The sequence below is a fragment of the Podarcis erhardii genome (assembly GCF_964252035.2).
Source record: "Podarcis erhardii genome assembly, chromosome: 6".
NCBI classification, from domain to species: domain Eukaryota; kingdom Metazoa; phylum Chordata; class Lepidosauria; order Squamata; family Lacertidae; genus Podarcis; species Podarcis erhardii.
This window is the reverse complement of record NC_138510.1, coordinates 48,663,199-48,682,497: the sequence shown is the minus strand read 5'-3', so window position 1 is coordinate 48,682,497 and position 19,299 is coordinate 48,663,199. Positions and strand designations below refer to the sequence as shown.

The window sequence follows — 19,299 nt, the reverse complement described above, 5'->3', positions numbered from 1 at the left end:
TTTCAAAAGTAGGGGGTCCATAACTTGGCTTTTGAAAGATAAGGGGTCATCAGTAATTAGCTAATTCAGAACCACTGGTTTAGACCACAGCACCACCATGGCCCAGTCCCTATTGGTAAATACAGCTGTTACAAAGACACTCTTAGTCTCTAGTACTCAAGGGAAAACTCTCCTTCCTTCGAGGTTTTTAAGCAGATGTTGAGTGGCCATTTGTCAGGTATGATTCTGCATTGGAGGGGATTCGACTAGAGAACCCTTAGGATCCCTTTCAATTCTGCAATTCTATGAAATAAATCACAATAATCTGATCCTATGCTTTCCAACACATAGCTGGCCTGGATGGACAACAATTGTTTTAATAATACTTGCACTCCCTGTTTCAGGGAGAGCATTACTAGGTTTACTGCAATCTCATGGAGCTCAGTGATCCCGCCCTTCCTTCCAAAAGGGCCCAAAGTCATCAGGTTGTCACCTCCACATTTAGGACATGTCTCAAGATGCTGCAAATGCCTTGCAACTGTTTTGAATTTGTACAACTTGCAGCTTTGGTTGTTGCTAAAGCAAGAAGTGCTACATGTGTTTAATTTTTTAAAAAGGTAAAATGGTAGCATGCACAACATCCACAATCACAACAGCATTGAAAAAGCAGCCTTTTATGAAGCCTAATGGTTCAGGCAAACATTAATAAAAAAGAACAGTTCTAGCATTTAAGCTAATTGCTCTTGACCCTTTTTTTTATCTAGAGGACCTGACTATTTTATTGGATGTGCACAATAAAACAAATCTTTTCCATATCTCAAACCATTAGCTGTTACAAGGTCTTGTTTCCACTTGTATAAATAGAAGACCTACCTTTAAAGCTACAGTATTTCCAAGAATGATGTTGCTTATAGCATATATAATAAACCAGTGGGTTAAATGTTAGTTGCCATATTTATACACCACTAGCAGAAGGGATGTAGCTCACTGGTGGAACATATGCTTGGCATGTAAACGGGGAGAGATCTCAATCTCTGGTATCTTCAGTAGGGCTGCAGAAGACTTTCTTTGGGCAGTGCTTGAGCCCACTGCCAATCCATGTAGACAGTACTGAACTCAGTTGAACACTGGCCTGACTGGGTACAATACAGCTTCTCATGTTTCTAATAAAACCAAGTTGCAAGTTCAGAGTGGGTTTCAATGAGAAGAGGCCTGTTGGCTGCTTTTGTGTGTTCTGCCAGAGTCATTACCATGACCAAATTCATAATAGTATAAAAAGAGAATATTTCAAGACCCGTCAGCTTTAAGGTGCATACTAATACACAGCACACTTGTAAAAGCAATGGTTAAGCAAATTCATGTCCCATGCTTTTTTGTGTTTGTTTGTTTCACTTAAATGTTTCTTATTCTGTGAGATCAACAGAAATAACAATACAGAGAAAGGAGGCATTTAAGGACTGGCAGTATAGATGCTTTGGGTGTTATGGTGGGACCATAACACAGCGGCAGAGCATGTGGTTTATAAGAATAGTGTCCCAGCTTCAAACCACAGTACAGTATTTTCCATTAAACACAATCTCACATAGATGGGCCAGAAAAAAATTAAGATTCCGCAACATGCTGCCAGTTAGCACAGCCAGAGATACTCAATAGTAGACCCATTTAAATCAATAGCAGACCCATTAAAATTGAGCTAGATGGTTAATTCATCTTGATGTAAAGCAGATCCTATTTAATTTTTATGCTGTTTAATTGTTATAAATGATGCAATAGTGAGAGTTCTGCACCTTTACTTCATCTCCCTTATATCACTCCAAGCAAGAGAGAGATCAGACGAGTTCAGAAGTGTTATTGTTTTTAACCCCAAAAATGTACATGCAATTCTTGCCTCTAGAAACTATTAAATTCTATTAAAATCATATATAAAAGGAACCCAGCCCATTTTGCATACAGAGCAAGTTAACCTGCAGTTTATCATCACAAAGCTGAAAAAACACAGTTATATAAATATAATCCAATCAATTCTGTAACATACAGAGTTGCAAAAAATCATTGTCATCCATGTAAGAAAGGTATCATATTGTAGTCCCTGAATAGCACTTATAACCTAGTCCACACAAACAATGAAAGTCCTTGAAGATTGCTGCTAGGACAACAACATATCTGGTATGTCAATCAAATCTTACAGATATTGGTTTAATCCATAAATAGTTTCAAGCATATACAAAATATAGCAAAGACAAAAAGCCAGAATAATAAATCACAACTTCAAACAAAAACAGAAGCAGTGATTCTATGAAATCGTCAAAAGTACCCTTCTGATTTCACTTGATGCTCTGAATTAAATTTAAGAGCAAGTCCAGAGAATTAGAGAAGGGCCACTGCTGTAAACTCATATAAATGGCACAGGTCAGAAAGTCTGGATACTTCCTACCCTCAATAATAAGTATAGGAGTTAAACAAATAAAAACAAGCATTACTCTTGGATTAGCCCCCTTTGGGGAGCAAGTAATACAATCTGGGGTGAGAATGGCACTGAATCTTTTAAAGGTGTTGCTGCTAAAACTCCACATCCTCGCTGCACCTCCTGCTTACTGCTCAACCGTGAATTTATTCAAAAGTTGGGGTACAAAATACCCACTGCCTGACCATAAGATTCTCTTCTCCACTCCCTGTTGCATCAGCCCCAATGGTATGAAGTGGTTGAATGTGTTTGACTAGGTGATGTTGCAGGACAGAACCAAGGAAAAGTTGCAAATGTGTTATTCTGGATGTCCAGCTGCTCTCCATGTCCCACCTCCACTGTCAGATGCTGTGTGTTGCTGGGAAACAACTGTTGTTGCTGTGCTTAGGTCCTGCTTGCAGGCTTCCTGGAAGCCTATGGTTTGGCCATGATGAGAACATGAAGCTGGAGGAGATGGGCCTTTGGCTTGACCCAGCAGGGCTGCTCTTATGTTTGCATGCCCAACCAAGTGAAGTGTTGCCTTTACCACTCTGACAAAACATCTAATTTTCCAAACCAAAGATTTTGTGGGGGGGTTTTTTGCACCACTTACATTCTTAATAAAATGTTTCCTGATCTTTTAGGTCTACTTTGCACCCTATCTAGATTGTGGCTGGTGCAAGTGCCTCTCTCTCTCTCTCTCTCTCCCCCCCCCTTACACTACTGAACAAATGACAGACATACAAACATTAAGTCTATGTGTTAACAAAGCCGCAGAATCATCCCAAAGGATTTGTTGCTGCTTTTGTTTCTTCTCTTTAGCATAAACAGCAGATGGTGAAAATAAGCTTTTTCAGCTTGATGTGAGATGCTTAGGTAAGCTGACCTCTGCAATAGACTCTGGACTTGGTTTACACATCTCTTTATGGTATTCTTTCTGCCTAGTGCTAGCTCTGTGCTTCTGGTTCTGTTTGCATAAGAACTTATTTTGGAAACAGCCCTGAGTTTCTCTTAACCTTTCTTCCTAATTGTCGTAAGCAATGGGGAAGCTATGCATCAACACCTTCTTCACCACTGGCAATTTATCAACAGCTTATTACCCTAGCTCCTCTCCCCTATCCTGGGTCTTGACAACAGGGTGCCACTTTCCACAGTAGTAGTTTAACTATTCCTGGCTGTCCCTGAATATATCTTTCTTGTGTAAAACGATGGAACCAGAGCCCAGAGATTTTTCAGATGTGTCAATATATTAAAAAGGGCCAGTTTCTCTTTCGTGTCTCTTGAGGTCAGTTTTCTCATCCTCTGATGAGCATCTCAAGCTTCCTTAGGCCATAGCTTTGGAGTGCTTTCCAGGTAAAATAAATCTATTTTCCTTCTGATTGAAAACAGGTAGCAGTGGCATTTAGCACTAGGAAAAGCTAGCTGCTGGATTGGTTTCATAGTCACAAGATTCACTGGTGAAGAAATAAATCTACTCCTCTTCCAAGGAATAGCCTGAAATCTGACCGTAGAAAAGCTACATGGACATATATCAAAGTTTATGGTACGGTGACATTTCACTGTTGATGTAAGCAGCATTATGCTAAGGGGAAAAACATCCACAAGCTTCCGCAGGGTAACTCACCAAGTAAAATGCAGCCCATCCACCATATATGGCAGGTCCTCAATTACTCCATTTCCCATAACCTATAATACTGCCCACCGCCATCTTTAATTTCTTCTCCTGAAGGAACAGCAACAGAATTACAAATCCCAATAAACTAAAGTCAACCTAAGCCAAGGTTAGCCCTCCTTACCTGCAGTTGTATGAATTCCTCCCAGCTGCTCTAAAGGTAAGTTGTTGTTGTTGTTGAACACTTGTACAATATAGATAGAAAAGTAGAGTGTGTGGAAATTGAGAAAGTTACTGAAAGCAGAATTAAGAGTAATGTCACTGGAATTAAAACTGAATGACTGAAAGGAGGAGCTGGGTTTCTGTATTTTTCTTCATTGAAGTGCTTTATACTAAAGGCTATTTTAACCTGCCAAAACAAACAGAGAGATGAAATCAGTCAACATTGGCTTGGCAGTTGTCAGTAATGTTGACTGAATTCAGGAGCAGCCATTTGTAATGTATTCAGTGGCTGTGTTTGGATATAACACTGGCTATTAAAACCAAAACCTAATTATTTCTTCACTGTTTGCCAAATAAAAAATCTGCATGCCTAGGCCTGCACAAAATTACATGAGGAAGAATTGTCAAAAAACAGCAACAGAGGGCTGTGCAGGGGTAGGAAGGGATATTTCTGGATAAAGATCAGGCAAGGAAATTGCATAAAATGATAAACATGTTACCTATTTCCCCAGTGAAAGTTGAGGAGCTGGATTTGCTTTAAGCTGAATTCTGTAATTCATGGTCGAGAGCTTTTTTTCTAAAAGCTTTTCCACTCATCCTTGGGCCTGACAGGTAAATGATTGACTGTAATTCTCCAGCCTCTATTTGCCATGGCATACTTGATAATCACAGCCACAGATCTAGCACCTGTAATTCATATAACTTGAAAAGAAGTAAGTATTAATTCTTTTGGTGTTCATGCAGGATAATTGTGCTGGAAGATCCGCCTGATTCTTGTGTAAAGTATTATACTTTTGCTTCTCCAAAGGAAAGTGTTCTAATGGGGCATGGACAATAGGCACACATTTTCCTGGATGGTAATTCTGGTCACATAAAAAATAACACCCCCTGCCCCAATATCCTAGGATCAGAGTTTTCAAGTATTGGAGAAAGTCAGCACAGGGATAAATGATTCCCTTATTGTTTTAAAACTAAAGGTCAACAAACAAGATGCAAGACTGCACAGCATTTCTCCATAAGTCATCGCTATACAAACAGACGAGGAAAATCCAGCTACTCTGAGCCATAATCCTTTCAATGTTTAAGTCATACCCTTTCTAAATGATTGAAGTATACTCCTTCCAGACTGGACCACATGCAGATTCTACTATGATGGAATTTAGGGAATTGTCACTTGCAAAGTCATTGCAGACTGCTCTGGCGTAAGAAACAGTCAACCTATAAAAGTGAGACTGGTGGGCGGAGTGCAGAACTTTGCAATTTGAGCCCAATGCATTGTATCTCTTCTGAAGGGTTCTTAATGAGGCAGGCAAGCCTCACTACTGTTTGACAAAATACCGCTGCTGCGGTATTGAAAGTCAAGTTGGTGTTAAAATGAAACGAACATTTACAGAGCAGCTGTGTGCATATATACTTCCCCCAGGTAAGGATTGCAGCCTTAGGAGCCTGCCTCAATGGGCTGACTTAATTAATGGCAATGATATCTTGGGCTACTTTACACATTTCTGGTGTTAGGGGAGAGAGGAAATGCAGCTATTGTCACCAGCATAGAACAACTTTTGTTGAAAGGTAAAACCCAAAAGGATTACAGAAGAGTGGGTAGGGAGCGCAGGAAACATACAAATATATATCTACATATAATTTTAAAAGCACAGTTGTATTTGGCATGGTTTTCTTTCGGGAGGGAATGTTAAAATTTTCAGTTTTAAAAAAGTACAGTAAGAAGCTGAAGTTAAAAGTGTATCCAATAAGGCCACATGGCAAGTTCATCAAAGTGCAGGGATTAACCAAGGAGAACTCCCAAAGCATCCTGCAGGAAAGGCATGGGAGGTGGGCAATCCATTCCTAAAGATCCATGTCAGTGGTGCCAGAGGAGGTCTTCAGTGGGACCGAGTCAAAGCCATCAGATGTTCTCTAAAGACAACATAAAACGAAGTGTGAGTGGGACTATATAAAATGTCATTTGCATCTCTCAGAGCCCCCACCTTTCGTCTGAAGTAAGCCAGATTATGTCATACCCCAGCATTTAGTAACACGGAAAGAACAGAGAGTGCAATCCTGCACCCTATGCTCATGAAAGGGCAGTAGGGTGCAAGGGCATCTCCCACAAAACTATGATAACCAGCTGCCTCCATGCGTGGTCTTCTGACCCTGTCAGAATGACTATTGCAGGAGTGTTACGGGAAACACAGTGCTACCTAAGTGCTATATGGAACCACAGTTTAGTTCTACTTCCAGCCGACTGCAAAAAGCAACGTCTCTGGAGTACTTAAGGACCTTAGCATGGAAGCAACCTGTGCTGGATAGCAGTGCATTCAGAAGAGACAGTTGGTGGAGAGGTGAGGGTTGTCACTGAGCCTTGTGGGAGCCACTCAGCAACCAGCACCCAGAGAGGACTGAATTCAGAAGGATCCACCCTGTGGATAGGGTGCTGGACATGGTTCAAACTCCACTTCTGCAATAACCTCACCAGCTGCTTTGTGCAAAATAATTATTTCAGCCTCCATCTGCAAAATGGGGATAACAGTGATCGCAGCAGTTGCATCAGGCTGGTTGTGAGAATAAGGAACTATTATGTTGCAAATAGAAATATATGCTAACAGCTGAATATTCATAACCTCTTGATTAAAGACCCTAATTCAAGCAAGGCAAGCCCGTACACATGAGAGTTTGCCAGCATTTTAACAGAATGTATTTACTGGGGTAGGGGCGGGAATAACTTTTGGGTCACAAGCAGAAAGGCCCACTTTGCTTGTAATTTGCAGGGGAGTGGAGAAAACCCACCCACACTCTGTGTACAGTGTTCAGTTCCCATAATTTATTCCAGACATGGCATTTGAACCCCACAGGCCCAGATTTTCATAGCTCTGCCTTGGTTCTCCCCAGCTCCATCAAGTCAGAGCAGCCCTGGCTCTGGCTCTCAGAAGACGAAACTGAGCAAAAGGCAGGCAGATATGTGACACAGAGCCAGTCATATATGATTCTGAACAGCACAACGAGCAGCAGCTACTTGTTCCAGAGACAAGCCAGGGCTCAAGGACCTTTCTGGGTAAGTTTAGCATCCTACACTTGCAGCCTGAATTAACACCCATTGGTATGTCTTCAGCACACATTGGGCCTCCTTGCCTTCCTCCTCCAAAATAAAGGTTGTGGCACCATCCCCCTTTGGGAAAGGAGAGGCTGCAGCTGTAGAAAGCTGGCAGCGTGGCTTGGATTTCCCAAGAATACCATACCATGCTGGGTCCCAGTCAGATGTCACAAGGCCATATTGTCATCCCATCCAATGCCATTTGGTTACTATACACCCTCAGTTAGCTGGCTTGTTTTTAGACATAGGGGACACAAGACAATACCATCTACATTTGGTCTCTATCTACCTGGAAGACTCCTCCTCTTAGCTTATTGAGAACAGCCCTACACACAGACTCCTGCCATGCCTGACTGTACCTAAGAGAAGCCTACAGGAAAACAAATAGCCACATTAGGGGGGGAGGGATAAAATGAAAAATAAAAGCAGCGCACCATTAACCAGAACATCAGTCAGTAGAATAGGAAACACAGCAGCACGTGAATATAGACTCTGAGGCTGGAGAAAGCTCACAGATCTAGGATGAGGACGTTACTGTGATCATGACTTTTGATTGCTCCCTAGCCTGTAGCATCCTGGAAGGTTAGCTGTGTTTGATGTATTTGTTTGGAGAGAAAATGTCCTTTTCCTTTTGCTACTCTGTCAATATTTTTAACAGGATAGAGGAGGAGAATGAAGCTTTAATCACTCTTCTCCCTCCCCTCCCCCCAAACCCCTACTACAGCCTGGGTCTTGCACAGTCAGCAGCCCATGCTAGAAATCATTACTTCAAAAATAAAAGGATAGTGACTACTAGAGAAAGGCACACACACCCCTCAGGGATACTGTACATATTAAGTGAATTGGGAAGCTGTCTATTCAGATGTGGCCTCACAAGTTCAACATGACATGTTAGACATCTGTCAGGTTAGATAAACACTGGAGCCAAGCCCAAGGCCTCTGTTGCTTCATTCTGGTGCATTACACATGCAGGCTGGGTCGCACTAAGCACCTTACCTTTGTGGTGAAAGCCCTTATTTTGCCAAAGAGAGAATTCTTGCTTGTGAATATCAGGTCATCCTCTGCGTCTTCCCCCTCCATAATGGCACAACTGTCAGCAGCTGGCAGCTCACTGTCCTTGGCACTGGAATTCATCACCAGCTTGGAATATTTATACTCCAACCTACAAAGATATAAGACAGACATAGAGAAAGCCAGATGGATGATGGATGAATATAGTTTGGGTCCCCAAAATGGGACACTTGCGGGGGGGGGGTCACTTTAAAATCTGGAGATGCTAAGCCCTGCTTCAAGCCACGTGAAAGCTGACTGTTACAGGTAGAAAAAGAAATGTTTTGTACACCCCAACAAGCATGCGCAGTCATACACATTCACAATCCAAAGGATTTATTAGCTTAATCCTATGCATGCATTGCAAAGGTGGGATATTTTCCCTCCTGGAGAAAATTCAAAAGGAGCTTGAATTTCAGTTTCTCCAAAGAGGAAACAATTCTGTTTCCCTTCTTCTCAGAATATTCAGCTGCTGATCTTTGCCAGCGAGCATTTCAGAGCCCCATCTGCTGCTTGGAAGTGGAGACCTCTTTCCTGGGTGCAGATAAGCAAGCAGTGAAGGCTTCTAATTCAAGTGGTGGTGGGACTGGTATCCTCTCTGCCAGCAGATATTTTCATATGTAAGCATCCAAAGGGGACCCTTATCATAGCATAAATCCACTGGCAGCAGGTACATTCAAGCAACAGTAGACCTGATCCCCTATAGTTGTTGAGAAACTGATGGGTAAAAAACACTCTTCATTGAAGAGGTTTTATCACAACTACAGCTGGAATTGGATGACTGCTCAGCAAACTCCACTCAACATTTACTGGTAATGCCACCAGCTTTTTCTAGTGCATATGCTGGGAAACTAATTCACAGGATCCATCTGCAAATTTTGTAGCAATATGGTCAAGGGGTGACTCATAAAGGGCTGTGGCTTGTGAAAAGTCATAGGCAGTCCTAGCCAGTCAGCAACCCTGTAACTACACAATGCTAACCTGATGCCCTATGTCTCATATTGCCCACCAGTAAAGAGTTTTTTTTTGGGGGGGGGTTTCTTCCCCTATATATCACTGCCCATATGAAGATGTCTCATTTCACAAGCTGCACCCCTTTCACAAGGTGCTACTGAACAGGGCTATGGATGCACTGTTTGTGAGTGTGTTAAAGTTGCATGCACTTAACACTTCTGGAAAATAAAAACTGGTTTGTTTTTGGTGGGTCTTTCTTGCTTTTTAGGCATGGAAGGATAGGCAGGGTTGAGAATGGGATGATAAGAAGGCAAACTGGGGAAGGCGAGAATGCCATCACTGACATGTAACAATGTATAAAAAATTGACATATTACTGAAGAGCTTGCTATCTTTGAACACAGACTAACCTATTTGCTTCTGCTGTGCTGTTCAGGGTTGCCATCTGATTTAAAGGGCAACCTTGAAAAAGGTCTTGGGCAGCTATGAAGCAAGCAAGCAAGCATAATGGGCAGGAACAGAAGCAGCTACTCACTTCTGGTTTTTCTTCCAGAAGTAGCAAGTCATTGCAGTCAGCAGGATAGCAGCACAAGTCCCCGCCGAGATGCCCACTTTGAGCCAGAAGTCCATGGCTTTGCAAATGCTGACTTTTTGATCTGGGAGTGAAATGCCTCCCGAACACAGCTTGGGCTCCCTCCATACATACGTGGTTCTCTGTGGAAGAAAAAGCAGGCATGGCCTTCTTTTAATCACATGCAGTCGCAGCTCATGTTGCATTTTTGTACCCTTTTTGATGCTGATGGTCTTACTGTACATTTCTGTTTTACCCTGTAGCACTTAGGAGAGATTTTACGCTAAGCTATATAGAAATGGTTTTCAGGGAAATAAACTGAAACCAATATAGAAATGTAGTGTTGATGCCACCTTATAGATTTGAAGCAACCATAATAGTTGTACCACCACCACTCTAGAGGGATCTTGAAGGGACATAATCCTCTTAACAAAAATAAATCGGTACATCATTGCTGAACCTGCTGCTGAAGCGGTTTATTGTTGTGAAATCAGTGGAACTGACTTCAGGTAAGCATGTTTAAGATCAGACAAGTATGGTTTTGTTACAACTCCAGGGGGAAAAATAGTGGATTTCAATTTGGTGTCTCTATCTGTCCTAAGCGGCATGTTCACTAAATGATCATTGGGCTGCCGTAGCTGTCGATGACTTGTTTTAATGTTCATATAATAGTCACAAAAATGGGCAGGTCTCAGGCCCTGAAGATAAGAACTCAAAAGAAGCCATTCTGAGTCCCTACCTGAATCCCTCCAACACAGGCGCTGATGATAGCATGGTAGTCATCTGCAGAACAGAGGGGGCAGGCTTCAACGGTCTCCCACAGAAAATGGAAAGTGCATCCGTCACAGGTTCCTTCAGGGCACTTGCTGTTTGAAAAATTATAAAGTGCCATCTGAAATGGAGTCTATTCAGTGGCTCACCTCATGACCTAGCTGTTGTGGGTGTCAAGACATGACCTTGTCCCAGACCTGCCATGAAAGAGTCTGTCACCAGTGACTCCAAAGCCATGCCTCAAGTACGTAGCGTATGAACTCTGCTGCATGGAACACTTGTTCTTGTTGTAAATGCTATTTCTTTCATAGATGTCAATAGGTCTTAGGCATTTCCTGTATCTGAGTTACACAGACCCCTTGGGGACCTGTGACATTCATGAAAGAATTTAAACCCTGCAAGGTTGAGATAGGCTCCATTGTTAGACCACTTCACCACCATTCTACTTTGACTATACCCAGTAGACCTCTGCATTTTAAAGAGGTAAAGAAGTTGTGTTGGTATGTGAAGGAACGGATATGGCAAAGCTTATGCTGATAGGTTAGGTCTGTAAATGTAAATGAGACTGAACTGGGTTCCAGAAGCGTGTCACAGTGATAAACGTCATATAAAGTTGGTGGCATATGAATGCAACTTGGTGTCTTTACGCTTTTTGCCAAAAAAATAGCTACACCTCCCAAACCAGACTGGGACTATAGTGCAGCACAATAAAATAGTTTTAGTATTCCTCCCCGTATCATTTTCCCCATGAAAATAACTCCACAGCAGGAAAATCATATACACATTTCTATCATTCCCCCTGCATCAGCAACAGTAGCCTTTTATTGGGGGGGGGGATGGAGTGCCATTGGGGAAATGGTGCAGAATGGAAAGGGTCAATGTTAACACAACTTCATCTTGTGCTATAGGCCTGACCCAGACTGGAGCTGTTATAGCTAATATTGGGCGGGGGGGGGGGGGGGGGAGAGAAAGCTTTAAGCAGTGGAGATGCTTTTATGTATCTTTTACTTTTGCATTTAGAAGGGTTGTGAACACAGGAAGCTACCCTATGCCATGTCTGACCTCCAGCTACTCAGTATTGTTTACGTTGTCTGGAAGAGGCTTTCCAGGATTTCAGACGGGACATTCTCAGCCCTATCAGGAGATGCCAGGGAATGAACTAGAGACCTTCGGCATGCAAAGCAGATGCTCTACCACTGAGCTACAGTCTTTGCTAAATCATTATTCCTTAGTTCTCATTTAAAAAAGCAACTATTAAAATGCATAAACAAGATGAGCAGCCAGCTTGAAACATAGGAGCGGACAAAACTGAAATATAAATTACAACTGGAATTGGAAGCAAGTACACCCAATACAAAAGTAAGTGCTGTTCTCAGTGCGACTATTTTTACAGCATCGAAAGCATTTATTTTAATTTTTTTCTCCACCAGTTTTTCCAGTTTTTGCCCCACTGTAGAGTTTGGAGCAGAATGTAGTTTTAACAGGGCGCACCTGCTATTGAGACTGACTAAACCTTTGAACTTACCTCGGCACAGAGAGCACTCCAGAGTGGGGTTTTAGAGGATCACATCTCACTCTAATGGCAGTAGCTCTCCCAGCACTACAAGTCTGAGTCACATCACTGGATCTGCAACATATATGCATGTTATGAAATCCCTGCTAAAGCTGACGGCCCTGCCACTTACAAGGCTTCATGGTACTAGCATTTCTCACTAATACAGTTGTCACTCGGGGCAACACAATGCTGTATCTCCCTTGTTTCTAGCATGTTTTCATAACTTTTAAAAAGTGGGAAACGCTTAAGACACATGTACTGTATCATTTTTCTTTTTCATACAAAGGACTGCTGCACCGCAGTACAAATGGCACTAAAAAAGGAAATCTGGCCCAAGGAAAAGGGAGGACAAATCACAAGGATATATTTTCCCAGGGTGTGGGAATACTAAAGATTTATTGAAAAGTTCCTTCAAATTAAGCATAGGAATGCACTGAAAAGTAGCATCCAAAAAATGATCCAACTTCTTTCTCACACATTCAAGTCCCACCTGCCAGAGGCTAGAGGAGAGCTGAGAAGAAGGCGGGGAGAAAGGATGCCAAACTGGTTCTGCAGAATCAAAGCCACTCCTGCTGGTGACAGCAGTAATACTGTGGCTGGTTCACGTGCAAATCATCACTGTGTACTTCATGAGCAAGCAAGAAGCAGCGGAACCCAAGACCTTCCAGAGAATGATTTGACACAAGAGCCCTCTCTCCTCCTGTGGTTTCTAGAAACTGGTATTCAGAAGCACTACTATCTCTGATTGTGGAGGCAGAGCACAGCCATCACAACTAGTAGCCATTGATAGCTTTATCCCTTCATGAATTTGTTCAATCCTCTTTGGAAGGTTCCAGAATGCCAAAGCCCCCAAATTCCCTGTGATGCTGAAATACTAAAAATGTTCCAAGACGTAGGAATAACCCAGAGTTTTCCACAGAAGACTGCTAAAACTGCCTTCACCTATGTTTGGCAGTCTTGTAGCTTACCTGTAAAAAAATATCACATCTGGTAAGCCCACATTCTCTGCAGGGAAATAGTCAGGAAAAGAAGTGATGTTGTCCAGAGTGGTCTCCCTTGTTACTCCTACAAGTTAGAAGCAAACCAGTGAGAAGGACAGTGCACTGAGAAGACAGTGGACGTTCCCGGGACCACCCCTCTCCCAAAACTGACTGTGCTAAAGAGCTTCACAGAGGAGAATCCCATTTCAATTCTCTCTTCACTGCTTCCAGAAAACAGGCTTGTCTTGTTCATTGCTTTCCTCACAAATGCTGATCAGGGTCAGAGAAACAAGTGAGGCCTGTTGTGCCTTTGGTTAGGCTCTGTTAGTGTGTGTGAGTGACCCAGGTTTAGCTATTGGATTGCCAGGTCTTGAAAAAAATAAAAATAAAATGACAATATATAAAATAAAAGTAGATTGCCAATTCCTGGAAATAAAATATACTTTATTTTATGGGCCTGGAGGTGGTGCCAGTGATTTGAGGTAGAACAGAACCCAGTGCAAAAAAAAAAAAGTATTTCTCTAGCTATATACCTTTTTAAAAAAAAGAAGCAGCAAAAATTGGGAAATTGCTATGACTTTCCCTCTTTTGCTTTCCTGGGACCTGGACAGAAAGCAATAAACACAGCTGAGGAGTGGGGAGCTAAAGTTTAGTGGCACTGAGTAGTGTAGGGTTTTCATCAAAGTTGACTTTGTTTTAGATGAAGGAGCCACACTGAACTCACTACTTTTCCATTCAGTTGTTTGACAGTGGAATGGACTCCCTTGGAACATGATGGACTCTCCTTCATTGGAGGTTTTTAAACAGATGTTGGATGGCCATCTGCCAGGGATTCCTTAGCTGTAATTCCTGCTTTGCAGGGAGTTGAGCTAGACAACCCTTTGGGTACCTTCCAGCTCTATGATTCTATGACTTATCTAGAAGGCATAATCAGGGATGTTCCTGTCACCTGAATCAGCACATGCAACTCCCCCAAAAGCCTCTATCAAACAGCAACCAGAGTCCTCTGTTCAAAGCACAGACTTATGCTCCCTGCAATTCTCACCTACAAAGCGGTCTGCCAGGCTCACGGGTTGGGAAGACACCACTGATTTGTAAGCCATCACATCAGAGGGGACAATGATGGACTGGCATACATAGGAGGAAGTTGATTTGGAGAACTCTGTCTCTTTGCCCAGGATGTGCATGTCTGTGACGTTATCCGTGCAGGTTGCCATTTTCCTTCCCTTCAGAGAATTGCAAGGGGGGTGGAGAGAGAGAGAGAGAGAGAGAGAGAGAGAGAGAGAGAGAGAGATGGCTGGATCCTTGTCTTTATAAAACCTGAAGTTCTTTTTAAAGGAACCATAGTAAGAGAAAGATGAACCCACCCTAATGCACTGAAAGCACGAGGAGGGTTTCAAAGCCTAGCACCAGCGCCTCTGATCACCGCATTTTCCATTACCCATGCATATTGGAAGGGTGTCTATTTGTGTATCAATGTATGTGCGTAGAGCTCCCACATATAACAGGGGTGAGGAGTCTGGGATAAACGGACCCTGCTTTGCATGGAGAAGCTCTATGTACACACAAAGAGCCAATTCCGAAGAGTTCTGTATGCATGGGTAGGGTGTGTGGTCACCAGCTGTCATTGGTGGTGGGGATAAATCAATGATACTGTGACACACACACTTTCAGTGCACAGGGATCTATTAACACCCATCCTTTCACAGGAGAGAAGGGCAGTTGCATCACGATAGTAAAACGTTTCCCTTAAGTTACAGATAAGAGACCTTCAAGAATTTGAGCTGTTTTGTTGCAGTGGTTCAGCTAGAGTAGCCAGGAGGATGGGATTCTGCTAAGGAAACGTTCTGCGGCTCCGGGGTGAGCATGGGTGCCTAGAAACTCTCTTCACATAAGGGTGATTTGTACCATATAAGCCACTCTCACATGTTGGGGCCCTGCATAGAGGATGGGCTTCTCAGAAGCCTCGCCACGTACTTACATGATTCCCACAGAGGCTGATGTTGAAGTGGTGAAAATACTTTAGCCCTTTGGTGGTAAAACTGGGCCCCACCAAAAAGGATGTGCTATTAGACAGTGCTGAGAAGTCATACTCCAGAGTCCTGCCGTCCGCGATGACTGAGAGGTGACAGTCACTGTAACAAAGAGAATGGATCTGGGGAGCAGAACATTTTTTTTACAGTCAATTTATTTCCTCATAGAGGAGCTCAGAAATTGTCAGTGTCTCCAGCACCATGTAAAACCCAAGTTTACTCTGAGAGGAAGGAACCCAAATGTGGCTGATTATTCTCAAGCTGGCCAGGTTTATAGTGCTCCAGAATCCCATAAGCTTCTGTTCACAGGAATCTCACTTGCCAATTTCCTCCAGGGAACCATGTGGATAATTACACAAAACAGAGTATGTGGAGATGAACCGCTTAGCTGTTCTAGTGCCATTTCCATTTTGGCAGGAAATAACTTAATATTTCTGAGGAAAGACAAGCTTGGGTTTTTTTAAAGCAAAACTCTGGGATGATTTGGTAAGGGAAGAATCCCTTTCAGTCTACAGGTTCCACATTTTCAATAAGATAAGAAAAATGCAAAAGTTTGTTAAGACAAAGTTTTCAGTTATATATCTTCTTTTTTAAGGATCTGGCCTCATGCACACCATGTGAGCAGGCAGGCTTTGCTGACTGGGTGGGATCTTGCCTGCCACTTCAAGTGGAACCCTCTCCGGCCAACAGATCTGCAATTTCTTGTGCATACAGATTCTGTCTGTAATTTTGGATGAGGGATGGTATACTAATACTAATATACTGATACTGCCCTACTGCTGCTTTTAATGGAAAGCCCTCTGCCAACTAAATGATTTATAAACTTAATGGGGCACTTTTATTTAGCTAACAGTGTAGATCATTGCAAATTGGCCAGAAACGATAGGCAGAAAGGAGGACAATATTACCGGGTTGTTTTTTGTGCCAGGACCACAAGGGATGCAGGCCTGGCTGCCATAGGGCTGGTGAGCTTTCAGGTACGTGTTTGCTGCACACGGGTAGCAGCCCCCAGAGCTTCTGTCGATGTAGTGGCCATGTGGGCAGGAAGTACAGGACGAGCCTGAGGATTCCAGAGCGCACACCCGGCAGTATGACGCTACGCCTTCGATGACGTTGGTCACATTGATAGAGTACAGCTTGGCAACATCGCTGGTGTATTTTCTTCCCTAGAACAAAACACAGAAAGTGTCCATAGGGCCTTGGAGAGGTAGAAGCGTTTGATAAAGCGAAGGTGGGATGCTGCAAATGAAGATAGTGTGCCTATTCCTTGCTAGGACATCTTTGATTAGCAAGACACTGGGGTATCTCTGATTCCTGGCAAGGAACTCCCCATCAAAAGGATAACTGAGGAACTGGCTGTGAACAGAAGGTTCCCCAGGAAGTGATAGTCCCTACCGGCTCATGATATGCTGTTCTTTGGAAGGCCCACGTGAAGCTCATGGTGGCGTTCTTTTCAATGATGTAGGTGTAGGATTGCTTTCCTTTCGAGCCAATCCAGGTTTCCACAGGCGTGTTGGTTCTGGAATTGACACCCTACCAGGGATAAAGCAGGGGCCTAGTGAGTAAAGAGCAAGCAACGCTTTCTACCTAAATAATTCTTTATTATTACAGATACAGATATTTCTGTAACTTGAGTATAAGCAGGGAAATCATGCCTGGCAGATTATGAGAGCCTTGGAATAGCCAACTGAAAAGGAGGGGAGGGGAGGGGAGGCATTAGTGGGAAGGAAGCAGTTAAGAGGAAAGACGACACTGAAATTGGGAGAGAGAGGCTACAGTGACTAGGAGAGATTTTCCTTCGCGCACATTGTAGCCCAAGAGAAGCTGATGTGGGCTGCAGGTCATAAAGCACAGGAAATTCAGAGCATCATTTGCAAAACCCAATAATACTCATTTATTTTAACATTTTCACAAGTCTTTTTCATTTTGCACCGTGCATGATGAGTGACCTTGCTACCTGTCCAAAGTGTATCTCTGAACAAAATATGTCTAGAATGGTTTTCCAGTTCGTACACTGTTTTTATTAATAATATTAACGTTATCAACAATGCTGATTTTTTAACATACCAACAGGTGGTATACCTATATTTATTTTTCTCGCCGCCATGGTGGCATTTTGACACAGAGTCCTCACAGAGCTGTAACTACAGGATGCAGGTGGGCTATTGTACCTTTGAAAATATCCCCATAGGAACATATAGATTTCAGTGAAAGTTTCCAGAATTGGGAAACAGCCAAGAGATTTGCCTCTTTTTCTAAAGGCATCAACTACAGAGGAAGAAGGGGCATGTGCCTTCTACAGCCTGTTGTGCCTTGGGAGCACAAAACCCCAAGGCAAACCAAGCAAGAGAAAGCTTATCTACTTTAGAGAGAGAAGAAGCTGGATCAACTTACCACCATGAAATAAAGCTCACAACTCATACTGCAGATCGTTTCAAAGACGAATGTGATTCTTGCAATCTCTTTACTTTCAGAGTCCTCCATCACCGATTGTGGGGAACTGCAAGAGAGCAAGCAAAACTCAGGGGGTATCTATTTGCTCCAGGTCTTGGTGAAAACACAGGGAGGACAGGAGATGGGAGCAGGAATGTCTGGAAACAGACCACCTCAATTAGCAAGGCTTACTTCAGCAAGCCATGATTCTGAATGTTTCCCTCAGCTTATGCTCTTATTTGGAACACATTTGAAGAATCTGAGGATGGCCAGTCCAATAAAATCAGCACTCCAGTCACACGCATACATTGAAAGCATGGCTGTTTCCAGGACATGGCAAAAATCAGGCAGCTGCTGAGAGCTCATATATGTTTCAAGGATTTGTTAAACTGAAAAGCCAACTCAATCCCTCATTCATTCTTTCTGTTATTGTTCACCAATGAGCACAGTGAGTTAAGGATTGTGGAAGAAGTAATGCAAGCAGCACACTCTTAAAGGGGAGAAGGTCCCACTGCTTGGACTCAGTGCTCCTACTGCATTTTGGATGCATAGGCTTGCCATTGCCAGCTCAGCTACACACTCACCTGAACCCAGGAATCACCAGTGTCAGTATCATGAAGTCATTGTCAGAGGCTCCTGCTGCTGTGTAGATGTAGTCACCAGCTACTTCCCACCCTGAAACAGCAGGCAGAACACCAACTCCACTCAGTGAAAGGGCATTACTTCAGTTGGATATCATTAAATACACAGCGCTATAAACGCTTACATACTTCTCGGAGACACGGGAAGTCCAGTTGCCTGAGGCCAGAACTAGACAATTTAGCATGACGGCCGCTGAAAGCAGGCAGCCCCGTGTCTCCCCTCTCTTTGATCTGGCAACATCTGACAGTACGAGTGGAATGAGAGTCACTGTGCTGTGAACTTTCCCACTGCTTGCAGGGGCAAGAGACCTCACAATATGACAGTGCCCACCCATGCAAGAACTGCCCCAACACCTCGGGTTAATATGTGCTCATGAAGATACCTGCCATTCCCTTATATTCAAAACTGGTTCCACTGAGGACCGTCGTCTCCATGTTTGCTGGCAGCGTGTTCCACCATTTGTATTCAAAGCCTAGAGCTGGTTCAGTCCCAACGGTGCAGTTGATGCAACCTGAGAACAGAAGGAAGCAACATTACAATGCTGGAACTCGGGAGGAGGAATGAACTCCCATGTGGAAGGCCGTCACTAGGTGGCTGGTGGGCGCTAGCAGCCCTTTCTGAAACAAAGAATGAGAATAACCTATATAGAGGCAGGCTTGGCAGCAACATGCTTCAGAGTTGTGCACATGTACATGCCTACTGAACATATACTGCACACATTTTTCAGGTGGAAAAATCCCCTTTGGCAGAGCTTTCCCACTTGATACTAAAGTGGCAAAATGGCCCGGTGTGGTCTAGCCACTATTTTGCGGTATCTTGAAATATGCTAGAAAAAAAGTGTTTTCCAGGACTTATACTGCTACCACAGGATAATATTACCTTGCAGGCCTTTACCAGGAGAGTCATTGCATATTGATTATTCCATTTGCAAAAGTGGTTGGGTAAGCAAACCCTAAGAATAGGCTGG

At 43.1% G+C, this 19,299-nt stretch overlaps 1 protein-coding gene across 3 annotated transcripts in view; it reads right to left on the bottom strand.

Moving 5' to 3' along the window:
• Positions 1 to 5,894: 5,894 nt before the first annotated feature.
• ELAPOR1 (endosome-lysosome associated apoptosis and autophagy regulator 1) overlaps positions 5,895 to 19,299 on the bottom strand; it is a 56,455-nt gene continuing 43,050 nt past the window's right edge. For 2 of the 3 annotated variants that reach the window (XM_081866606.1, XM_081866604.1), the window contains exons 10-23: positions 18,715 to 18,843; positions 18,275 to 18,365; positions 17,652 to 17,757; positions 16,653 to 16,790; positions 16,166 to 16,423; positions 15,206 to 15,379; positions 14,270 to 14,450; positions 13,213 to 13,309; positions 12,215 to 12,316; positions 10,658 to 10,784; positions 9,883 to 10,061; positions 8,341 to 8,506; positions 7,634 to 7,714; positions 5,895 to 6,170 (exon numbers count right to left, since the gene is read on the bottom strand). In XM_081866606.1, coding sequence (XP_081722732.1) covers positions 6,102 to 6,170; positions 7,634 to 7,714; positions 8,341 to 8,506; positions 9,883 to 10,061; positions 10,658 to 10,784; positions 12,215 to 12,316; positions 13,213 to 13,309; positions 14,270 to 14,450; positions 15,206 to 15,379; positions 16,166 to 16,423; positions 16,653 to 16,790; positions 17,652 to 17,757; positions 18,275 to 18,365; positions 18,715 to 18,843 — 1,898 coding nt within the window. In that variant the 3' untranslated portion in view covers positions 5,895 to 6,101. The remainder of the gene's footprint in view (positions 6,171 to 7,633; positions 7,715 to 8,340; positions 8,507 to 9,882; positions 10,062 to 10,657; positions 10,785 to 12,214; positions 12,317 to 13,212; positions 13,310 to 14,269; positions 14,451 to 15,205; positions 15,380 to 16,165; positions 16,424 to 16,652; positions 16,791 to 17,651; positions 17,758 to 18,274; positions 18,366 to 18,714; positions 18,844 to 19,299) is intronic. The other variant, XM_081866605.1, reaches the window with a different exon arrangement.